This window comes from Euprymna scolopes, chromosome 3 (assembly GCF_053919585.1).
Source record: "Euprymna scolopes isolate OS-2025 chromosome 3, ASM5391958v1, whole genome shotgun sequence".
Taxonomy (NCBI): domain Eukaryota; kingdom Metazoa; phylum Mollusca; class Cephalopoda; order Sepiida; family Sepiolidae; genus Euprymna; species Euprymna scolopes.
In genome coordinates this window covers 124,484,971-124,497,260 of record NC_136484.1, presented here as the reverse complement: position 1 = coordinate 124,497,260, position 12,290 = coordinate 124,484,971, and the positions used below count along the sequence as shown (strand labels likewise).

The 12,290-nt window shown below is 29.7% G+C and overlaps 1 protein-coding gene across 4 annotated transcripts in view; it reads left to right on the top strand.

The window, feature by feature from the left end:
- The window catches only part of LOC145258332 (uncharacterized), a 48,203-nt gene that overhangs the window by 29,995 nt on the left and 5,918 nt on the right, over positions 1–12,290 (top strand). For all 4 annotated transcript variants that reach the window (XM_080116512.1, XM_080116523.1, XM_080116531.1 and 1 more), the window contains exons 10-13: positions 374–498; positions 2,546–2,623; positions 8,402–8,435; positions 9,482–9,577. In XM_080116512.1, coding sequence (XP_079972638.1) covers positions 374–498; positions 2,546–2,623; positions 8,402–8,435; positions 9,482–9,577 — 333 coding nt within the window. The remainder of the gene's footprint in view (positions 1–373; positions 499–2,545; positions 2,624–8,401; positions 8,436–9,481; positions 9,578–12,290) is intronic.

Sequence of the window (12,290 nt, the reverse complement as noted above, 5' to 3'; positions counted from 1 at the left end):
CCCACCATTTTCCCAGTGACCTTGGTAACGGATTTGATATGTGTATTCCATTTAAGATCAGGAGTAAAGGTCAAACCCAGAAGCTTGTCAAAACATGGAGCTTCCCCAAGATGAGAGCCATTCATTTCAATTGATGCCAGACAGGGATCAGAATGTTGATGATGTAAAGATAGAAGCTTGGTTTTAGATGCATTAAAATTAACTAGTCCTCTCTTTCCCCATTGTACCACATGCTCCAGATCAGAGGAGAGAGAATCAGAGAACTTGATCATTTACGGCCTTTGAAATATTGCCATAGATGGTATTATAAATTCTTTTTATTTTATTTATTTATTTTGTTTTATTTATTTACTTATTTATTTATTTTTTTTAGCAACCGTAAAAATTATTCTGGAGTTCCTCCCCCTGGTATGCCTCCACATCATCCCCACTTAACTCAAATTCCAGAATATGGCATTCCTCCCCCTGGTATGCCTCCTCCAGGAATGCCGCCACCAGGTATGTAGAATATGCCACCTTGATATATATTTTAGGATTTATTGTTAATGTCTAAATTATGAATGTGTGTGTGTGTGGTACATTTTAGCTGTTAACAATAAAGGATTAACATTGCAAGTATTTTTAAAAACTAAATCTTAACATATTTCATATTTTGATACTGTACCACTAATTTTATAATATATGGTGGTAGGAGTAGCTATTCAGAATATTACTAAAAAGAAATAAAACGTTGAAGCAGATTATGTGTTCGATAAAATTGATTTAAAATGTTTCCTTTTTTTTTTTAAGCCTGATGTTTACTATAACTTGCAAAACAGAAATATTTTGCACAAGAAGGATTATTTAACATTCAAAGCTGACCACTTTGATTGACTTTATTGTATATACTTAAGTTTTAGCCGAAGTCCAAAACAATGTTAAAAGTTGAGGATCGCTCAAAGTACGTTTTTTTTTAATGATGAATTACCAATATAAAGTTAAAAATAAAAAGTATATTGATATGCATAAAATAGAAAAATATAGAAAACATAATGTCAATTTGTAAAATAGTTTATCAAAAAAAAACTTTGTAAAATATTTGACAAAAGAATAACCTTCAGTAAAAAAAAAAAAAAATAGTGGGTATTGGTTTTCACTGTAATGCAGAAGAGAAATCCAAACGACAAATACAAATGATACGAACAAAAGGTTAATTTGATTTGACAAATGTTTAATTTGAGTTTTTGATTTGATGATCATTTTTGGCTGTGAAACTGCTACTTGCTATGTGTTTATTTCAATTGTATATTTGTGCCTCGGGCACTTGAGCTAAACACAAGGTGTTTTTTGTCATGCAAACAAACATATCTTGGACTTGCTTTCAAAGGTGGTAAAATAATCTATTGTTCCTTCTTATAAATCTTAGCTTATACATACCTACTATCTATAATATAAACGACAAAACAAATACCCATAAAGTTAGTATTTTCTTAATCAGCATTGCTCCAAATAAATAATATCTAAAAATTAAGAAAACATTATTCATTCTTTGATTCTAAGCTGTCGCAGATTTATTAAGTGGGCGGTTCCAACAAGATTAAGTTTTAACTAAAGGGAAATAATTCTGATTTTTTTTTTTTTTTTTTTTTTTTTAATCAAGGAGTTAATTCCTTTATGTCGACTTATTCTTGAGGAATTTAGGAATTTATAAAAATGAGTTGTCTGTGTGTATATCCAGAGAGAAGGATGGACTGGCAGCGAAGAAAGAGAAAGTGGGAAAAACAGGAGAGAAGGTAAAATGAGAACGATAAAGAGATAGCAGTTTTAGTAGAAATATTACATTTTGCCTCGTGTAGAGTAGCCTTGTTAATAAATTATATAATGTTGCATAAGTTGATGATTCACTTGTAAAGGAATTGTAATCTTTATAATTTATTCTGAGATGATGGTACTATTACTTGTTTTGATCAGACTATTGTTCACATCTTGAGTGTTATTTGTGCGACGTTTCTGTCAATGTAGTCTTTGACCTTTATCAAGCATGTTGGTTGCCATCTTGGAAAGGAAAGGATCAACTGAAACATTGCACAAATAACACTCAAGATGAGAACAATAGTCCAATGAAAACAAGTAATACAAACGATCAGCCCTCCTCTCGAAATTCAGGACCGTAATGATGATACTAGTTTTTTATTTATAAGAGTGTAAACATTGTCAAAAATTATTCTTTGCCAGGGTTCGTGCTAATATTCATGCATAAAAAAACATGAGATCTCTCAAACTGTAAAGTCTAAAAGTTAGAAGTGTATAAACTGTATAGAAAGCAAAAGAAAAACGTTTAAGTATGGAAATAGATTGAAGTTGGCGAGACGCCTGGTTTACTATTTGTTTTCTCAATTCCCATAATTTAAATAGATATTTTTTCTTTAACTTTTGTGTGACAGGATATTTATGCATGAATAAATACACATTACTCTTTATTATAGAGTGAAGGATTTATTTTTCTCACCTGAAATGTTGAACTTTTTAAAAGGTGTTTCAAACTGTGTGTACTCTTTGTTGCCAGGTATGCCTCCACCACCCGGAGTACCTATGATGCCCCCTGGTTTCCCTGTGCCACCACCTCCAGCTGATGGCTATGACTGTAAGTAAAATTTTGCACTCATTTTTAAGAATTAAAATAAATCTAATCTGAATACTTTTGCATTCTGTGAGAAACTTATTTTTTTTGTTTTTTTTTTTTGTTCCCCCAAACGTAAAGAAATCATTGAAAATACTACTATAAACAAAAAAATAGACATAAAGTATTGAAACAATATGTTGAAAGTTTTGTTTTTACTTTTACTTTTCAAAATGAGAAAAATTGATGCCGTTTGATTTTTTTTTTTCTCTTTAACCTCAATAACATTTTATTAACCAATTTTCAGAATTCAAAAATATGTGTATAATTATAGTTATGTAGTTAAGGAGAAATAAACATGGACCTCTCAATTATATTTCTAAGAGTATAATATATGTATTATTGATGATAATGCTATAGCGAAAATTTGTGCATTTCTGAAATATGCACACATTTACTGTTTATACATTAACTTCACATCAAGAATCTGCTTTTTTTTTCATCCCGTTTTGTTTAATTTGTGAACTGTTGATGTGCAAATCTGTTACAATTATTTTTAAGTCATGTTGAGCCATTTATACCGGTTTCTTCAAACAATTAAGACAAAGATACATCTGAGCTTATGCCTAATAGGTAAACGTTTTGGAATAATTTCATTAAATAATGGCAGTAGTGCAACGCCTAATTAATGTTGGAGTTTTCCAGTTTATGAGTTCTTGCTTCGATACTATTATTTAATGTGTGTAGGATTAATTACTCTAGTTAATTTTTTGGCACTTGTACAGTTTAATTAAGACATTGCAAAATGAAAATATTAAAAAAAAGGTTATATTGTACGTATCCGTTTTAGACTTAAGATCTCCCGAAAAAAATTTCACTTAATTCGATCGAGTAGTTTTTTTTTTTTTTTTTTACAGCGGAAAAACATGTTTTTATGACAGCGCATTGAAGGTAGACATCTTTGAATTTTTTTAGCACGCCATGAGGAGATAACTCGGTTTAAAGCACTGACACTCCCTCCCCATCTTTAATACTAGCTTTTCTTCCTAAAAATCGAACCTTTTTCTTGGTATCATAGCAAATTGTTTTTCGCTGTAAAATAAAAAGTATTTGATAAAATTAAGTGAAATTTTTTTTTTCAAAGAACTTTGTTCCATAACGGATATGTATAATATAACCTTTTTTGATATTTTCATTTTTAAATGTCTTGATTAAACTGTACAAGTACCACATTTTTAGTTCTGATATTAGTAGATAATTTATCCACAAAGAGTCAATTAAACTAATGGTATATGAGGTTATTTTTCTCTTATATAGAAGATAAATTATATGTGATCAGTTTGATAAGCCTGAAAAAAAAAAAGTGCTTGTTTGGAATAAGAATGAAAATCCAAACTCAAAAAATTGAATTCCAACTAAAAACCAACATTATCTACTTAAATGTCATGTTGCAATTAGCAACATTATTGCATTATTACATAAAGTGTTTGTTTTCACGATCCATTGATCTGCCATTATTATTTTGAAATGCAACTTCACATAGTTTGGAGCCTGTTTATTATTTAAGTATTGCACATAATTTTCATTGAGAACTATTTTCATTTATAATTTTCTAGGAAGAAAACCTAGTAATAAAGATGGGGAGGGAGTGTGGGCGCTTTACATGGAGTTATCTCCCCGTGGCGTGTTAAAAATTTCCATAATGGCTGACTTCAACGTACTCTCATAAAAAACGTGTTTTTCCGCTGTAAAAAAAACAAAAAAACTACTGTTTTTTCCGGAGATGTTAGTCCGAAAGGGATACGTACAATATAACCTTTCTTCGATATTTCATTTTTTTTTAATATATAATTAAACTGTACAAGTATCCGAACAGCTTATTTGAATCCAGAGGAAGACAACTCAGTGAAAATGGGACAAAGTGAGAGATAGCATTATATATAAGTGAGGTGAAGCTGACAGATGTGTCTCTATACATGTGGTGGGAACTTATCACTTCAAAAAATTTTGCAATATTGATGGATGTGTTACATGATAAGGGCTGTCCCCTTTTCATGTAAGTATAAAAATAGAGAGATTTAGTTAAAATGAAAATGAAATAGCAATAGACGAAATTCAAACCTCGTAATTTAGGTTTAGAAATAGATTACGTGTGAGAATTAGAAAAAGGAATGTAAAGCAAACGATTGTTTAGAATAGAGATAAAATATTTCAAGAAAAGAATGTGCACTGTAAATTTTGTTATGAAAATTTAATTGAAAGAATGCAGCTATAAGATAATGTTTTTAACATATTGGAAAAATAGGTTACTGAGTATAGTTTAAAATTCCTTTTATAAAAAAAGGAAAAGTTTTGGACGCGCATGTCCAGAACACGTGAAAGAACACACATGTTTTAACATGTGTATGACGTCATGGAAAATAGAAAGTTCTAGAGATAGTTAGAAAAACTTGAGAGTTAAGCAGACAGGAGCAGGGGGATTTTGAGAGGGACAGACAACAGTCCAGATTGGAATTCGAATGTCTAGAAGCGAGACGGTCACTTTGAAACTTAATATGTGAAGCTTTGAATTCTTGATAATGAAAACCACGGCTGGTCGTGAAGAAATAAACCCATCATGTGTTTTGATAAAGTTTGTGTTTGTGATTCTTACAAAAAGGTAAAGTGAAAATTGTATTATATGTCTATATATCCGTGTTATAAAATGTCATTACATACACGTCTCGACATCTCATATCGACAATGTGAACTACATCTCATATCTACACTAAGACTGTCTGAACACTATCTCTTCACTCAAAGAGTTTCCGTAGCAACACAATCTAAGTATAAACGTTTTAATATAAATATGAATAGTCATAAAACGAACAATTTCTCTCTCACAACATCCCTCTCTCTCTCTCTCTCTCTCTCTCTCTAGATCTCTTACAAAAACATCTCTCTCTCTCTCTCTCTCTCTCTCTCTCTCTCTCTGAGTCTTTCAACATCCCTCTTAATAAGACTCTCTCTCCAAGACACAACGACAAACTCTCTCTAAGACTCTCTTTTAATGAAACCCCTATATAACATACATATTTGGTGCCCGTGAGCCAGTTTACATCAGCGATGCCAAAAAAAACGAACCTGGGGTATATACAATAACTACAATTTGGAGCCGTAGCGACCTGACCACCCAGCAAGGGTGAGTTAAAGAAAAAAAAAAAAAAAAAAAAAAAAAAAGAGAAAAAAAAAAGAGAAAAAAAAAAGAAAAAAACTTTGGTTACCACGGAAAAATAAAAAAGAAAAAGAAACACAACGTTTTAAAAGGGTCCAAGATAATTAAAAAAATAAATAAATAAATAATACCACGAAAAAAAACAAAAATTACACGATCACAGAAATGCGAACAAAAAGAAAAGAAAAAAAAAAATTGAACACACACGCACACAGAAAACTAAAGTTAACAAGAAAATATTAAAAAAAGAAAAAAAAGGCCGATATGCCATAATGAATGAAAAGAGATACGGTCAGTTCAAAAAAAAAAAAAAACTACCCACGAAATTTCATTCATAAATAAAATAAAAACAAATAGAAAATAGGACAGTGTCATTCATAAAATGTGTGTTAATGTCTGAATTGTTTAGAAAAACTGTCAATCATAATAAATACCAATTTAGTGTCAAAAGTCGAAAGTATGTTTAAAATTCTCGAGTATTAAAAGGAAGAATAAATGAATAAATAAATAAAATAAAATACGCTATAGAAAAAAGAAAGATGCAGAATGAAATCAAATTTATGCACTGTGTATAATTTTCGGCTTTTTAGTGTGATTTAATTGTTCTGGTCTTTGAAAAAGGGACAAATTTTTGTTTTGTGTCAACGGACTTTTGAAATGTATAATGTAACAAATTTTTATTATTTTTTTTTTTGTGTTTTGTTGCAAAATGTTTAAATGTATTAAGGTATTTTCTTTTGAAAATGTGTTTTAAACAATATTGTAAATTTATACTTAATGTAAATGTTATTGATTTTCACAGCAAGAATTCAAAGTTATCAGTAAATATACATTAGATTTAAACAGTCTAGGAGAAAATAAAACTAGTTAAGACGTATGGTTGGCTTACAGATTCAGTTAGAATTTTAGAAGGGGGACAAGAATTAAAATTACGTAAACGGGTATTTGGAGAGTTTTTGTGATAAGCCGTAAGAAAGATTTAGCATTTGTGTTTTTTTTTTTTTTTTTTTTTTTTTTTTTTTTTTAGAGATCTATAAATTTTTTTCCAAGAAAAGTGACTTGGTAGGGATTGATAAGCACAAGATGTGCCCCTATTTGAAAAATTTGGGAACCTGGTTAATTAAGTGCTTAAGATAAGCTGGTTGCACATGACGACTCCAAGCAAGTGGTAAGACTTGGCTTAATTAATAAACAGGCGTTGGAAAGAATACGAAAATTCATAAATCGTTCTACACTTGTTTAAAGTCGAGTTCTTTGATCCGAGCTTCATGATGCAGGTTGTATAACTTAAGTTCCTCTAATTAATTTCCCAGCTAAGAACAAGAGCTTTTCAACTTAGCTCTTATGAGGCCCCCCCCCCCCCCAAGGCGGGGTGAGAGCGATGTGGACGCCTCGATGCCAGCCAGTAAAAGGACCCTAACTCTAAAAAGCCAATCGTTTTTATAAAACTGGCCTCTTCTCCCCTCTGTCATATTGAAGATTACTTTTCCTTTTTTTTTTCTCTGAACCTCTTTTTTTCTCTATCCCATTATCTTATTCTTTTTCTTCTCTTGTGAACTCCTTTCTCTATCCCCTTATTTTATTCTTTTCATTTTCTATTTTCTTGTGACCCTCTTCTTCCTCTTTCATGACCATATCTCTCCCTAGTTCAATTTATTTATTTATCTATTCAACTACAACTAACTTATCACTGAATTGGTGGCCTGGTAGTTAAATACAACAGGTGAACCCAAATGACAACATCTCCCAGACACTAAAGCAGACCTTTTGAACCCAAGTCATTGTACCTGTCTCACTCAATTAGTAGTTAAAATTCATTTTTACCAAATTCAAGTAGAAAAACAATCTCTTGTTCCACGAATCCTATTATCAGATTTTATATTTTCTTTTATTGAAAAAGAAATCTCATAAACATCTGTTTTTCCTTGACCAAGTGTCAGCATGGCCCCCTTAACCATACCTCATCCTCTCCCATCTTCATCTAGCTGAACAGGATACCTGGCACTGCCTGGGATCCCATTACAAAACAATTGAACTTAACGGGACAGTCAGAATCTCAAAAAGATCTATTGGTTGGAATATCTGAGTTAGTGGGTGAATGTTTGGCATCTGGTAGGATGCTCCATCCTCAGCTTGAACAAATTGATTAAAAAAAAAAAAAATCAACTCCCTTTTGTGAATTACTTCCTCCCATTGTCTTGGGTCATGGCTCTTTTCACTTCTGACAACCCTTTCATTTCCAGTGAATCATCTCCCAATGCTTCCAAAGACGCTGGCTCTTGGGGTGGGGACGTCGATAGTATCACACACATAACAGCAATTATTATTCTCACCAAACCAATTTGAAAACAACATTGCCTTATTCTGTATTCAGTTTGCCTTTATGCACAATGTATTTAAATTCGATTTACTTGTTTAAGGTAAAAATTGTTATATTGTTTAAAATGTTAAAACCATTACTTAATGAACAGCTGATGCATCAGTTTTATCATTAAAATTAAATGTATTAAATTTTTTTGTTAATATATGATAGCCTTCCTTTCTAATACTGTAAAGTATATCTAACTTTTTAAAATCTTATTTTTTAGCTTATTATCCAGCTCCGAACCAAGCCAATGATAGGTATGTATGTCTGTTGTGTACAAAAAAACAAAATGAAACCTTTTTATTTAATTTTAGATTATTTTAATTGATTCATCAATAAAGATCCCAGAAACAATATCGTTTTTAAGAATCCACCTATTTTTAAATTTTTATTTTAGTTCCTTATATCAAGTGGTTTCATGCCTTGTCTGGAGTGATTTTTATTCAAAACAAAAAAAAGGCACTTATAATTGTATTGCATTGCACATTTAATGATAGATTCTCCTTTCACATTCCAAAATACTGAATTTTCAAGAGTCTATGACAACTTTAAATGCATTTTAAGATCTAGTCAATAAATTCAATTTTTGAATATATCGTTTTAAGCAGAAACAATATTACGTATTTGTCATGTCGAAAATAGTAATATATCCATAAATTACAAAAAATTCATTAAGTAGAACAACTGCTATTGTGTTTTTAGTAAAAAAAAAAAAAAAAATATCTATCACTATAAACAACAAATATTGTAGCCATTGAACAAGTAATCTAAAATATTCGTTATAGAGTTATGTCTCCTGCGTGGACACTCTTACTGTTTACTTTATAACATCTAAGAAAAATGCAATTTTACCCAATTTTCCACAAAAATTACTTTTAACTGAAAATAATTTTCTACTCGATATTTTGTAATTTTTTAATATATTATTATTTTTGGCATGACAATTATGTAATATTTTTGCTTAAAATGACATTTAAAAAAAAATCGATCTGTCAATTGTATTTTAACAAGCATCTGCTTATACTGAGTTATGTCCCTTATCTCTTTCTCTCTCTCTCCTTGTTAACACTTGTTCTATCTGAAAATGTGCAAAAAAAGAAAAAACAATCTTGTAAAATCAATTTTATTGCTCATATACATGTTTATGATTTATTAAAATCAAATCTGTAACTTGGAGAAAAACTATATTCAAGCATTTGTTTAGATGTTTTTTATTTGTGCAGTTTAACACCTAATTACTCTAAAATGGAATTTTTAGGACTCCAAGTGATTTTGTATTTTTTTCTGTTTTCTCTTTCTGTAGAAACTCTGGTTATGAAGAACGATCAAACTACAATTATGAGGGCAATCATCCTTATTCTAATCAATACACTAATGCACCTTCTCATTGGGAAAACAGGTAAGTTAATTGAAAATATTTTCAGTAAAGGAAGAATATATATATAAAAAAAAATGATGCATCATATGGTAACAATAGTTGATAACTTCAATTTTAATTTTATTTTATACAGATTTCTTATTGTAATAAAGTCATGGGTTGAGTTTTAGTGAAAACAAAATAGTTTCTTCATTTTAACACAATCTCCATTTAACTGGCATTGTTAGTTATCCAGGAGTCTTTAATTTCATTTGTTTTATATTTTTGAATTGTATAAAATGCTTTAAAGTGTTTTCAAGTTTATACCCATAAATTTATAAAGAACTAGAAAAATATGCATTCCAGGGTGGTTAAAATTAATTCCCCCTAACAAAAATTTGAATCAATACTTGCATAATCCTTATTTCAATTCTGATTAAAATTCATTACCTGGGTTGATTCTAGAAAATATCTGAAATTTAACACTTAAGCTTAAGGGATCATAAGAAAGAAATTAAAATCAGGGAATCTCACTTAATTAATGACTATAGATCAAATTTAATTAAAATCTGAAATATTTTAATGTCCATATTGTCTCCTAAAAAACTATTAAAATTATCTGAAGAAATGGAAATGTGTAGTTATTTATAAGTAATCTCTAATGCTTATTAAAATTTGAGATATCTGAATTCTTATGAAGGGTTTAATCCCTTTGCATAAAACAAAACTAAATATAGCCATCATGATGCACATTTAGAAGCTGTTTATAATAATTGGTTAATTTGTTTAGGAGTGAATCATGTATATACAAATATGTAAATATACACATCTAACTTTTTATAAATAAGAATAATTAGTTATGAACCAGAGGTGTGAAATCAACAAAAAGGTTGATGAAAAGAATGCTGATTAAATGACGAATGTAGGTAGAGAAAAAAAAATGACTATATGGTGTCAGCTTTGTGTGTGAGCAAAAGACAGAAAAACATTTCTATTAATATATATATTATTAATAATTTTTATTTTATAATATATATATTAATAAAGGTGAAAACACACCTTTTAAATGTCTATTATTTTTTTTGGATCATTATTCAGTTGATATTAAATAAAAAAAATAAACCTAATTCATTGCTGTACAAAAGAAAAAAGTTATCTCATAATTTTGTTAATATATATTTTCATACTTAAAACTAGTGGAACATCATTTTGTAGACTAAAAATCATGATTTAATCTGATTAAACTTACCAATTACTAAAAGGTAAACACTAAAATAATGCTATTTAAGAAATCTTTTAAAAAGAAAGGTGGGGGGTTAAAATCTTAAAATAATTTGTAATTATTAGTAATTGTTATCTAAGGACCACCCATAAACCTTAAATTTTAATGATTTTCTAATATCAAAATCATGTAGCAGATTTCGATCAAGATTAGAATTAGAATTCTAGACATAAGGTTTAGTATTATATCTTGATTTTAATCTTCATGAGAGGACATAAAAGTAGTAATTTTATCCACCTTGGGACAGGTACTTTTTCTATTTTACTGTAACTAAAATTTGAAAAATTATTTTTCTACAAAATTTAAATTTTATTTACTTCAGGTATCAAAGATTGTTACCTAAGTACCACTCTGCCAATGGGTAGTGTGCTACTTAGGTAACAATCTTTGATAACTGATTAAGGTCGAAATCAAGATGGGCAAGATCGCTTATGACCTTTTCCTCCCGCCTGTCACTTGTAAGCACTACATTATGATAGAGCATAATTGCATTCTAACACCAGTTCTTGTTAGATTACCAGAGTTGGACAATGTTGAGCCTGCTCAGTATTAGATGGGTGATCATGTGCTTTTATGTAGGAAAAAAGAAAAAGGCAACACTTCTCTGCAAAAAATGTGTTGTAAAAATTATTTGTAAAAATATATTGACGCACACATTGTAATCGATGAACATCTTTGATAATTTAATTTTTCACACTTTCATTTTTGATCATTGGTTCTCGCTGACAGTCATATTCGACTCTGGTTGTCTTGTTCCCAATTTCTGTTTTAAAATGTGGCGTACATCCCAGCACTTGAGCATAATAAAACAACTACAGCACCAAGATTATTCACTTTTCTGTTGTACTCATAATTTTTGTCTTCATAAATGATATGCTTCTTATAGCTTTATTAATATACATATGTTTCTTATTACATTCAAGTAAAATTTAAATAATGGATTCACTAATCAGCCAAGTATTCATTTATTACTATTCAAAAAAAAAAGTTTAACAGCGTTTATCTGTACATTAAAAAAATCATTATCTCCTGTTTTCATATAATATAGTTTTTTTTATATTTGAAAAAACAACAACAAAAAATTCTATGTTAATCGTAAAATAATTTGGAAGGGAAAACTGTTTTTCTTTCCCCATCATTGTGGAATCAGAGTTGAAATTTTTGGGAGAAGTCAGAGTGACTTGTTAGAATGCTAGGAGCTGGAATCACATTTTTAGAAAATCTTTGATTATTACTGAATATTGGAAGGCTTTAAAATAAGGAGTTCAAGTTTGATATTTTGGAATTCTAAGAGTTGGTGTCGGATCAAACACTTGATTTGTCCTCCATGGGACTATAATGCTACCTAAATAAATATTTAAAAAAAAAAATCCTTTATTAGAAAAAGTTAGGATTACTGATTATTTACATGAAATACAAACTGGTTATCCTCTGCAAAACTCTGGTTTGTCACCTAAGAGGATTTAAAAATAC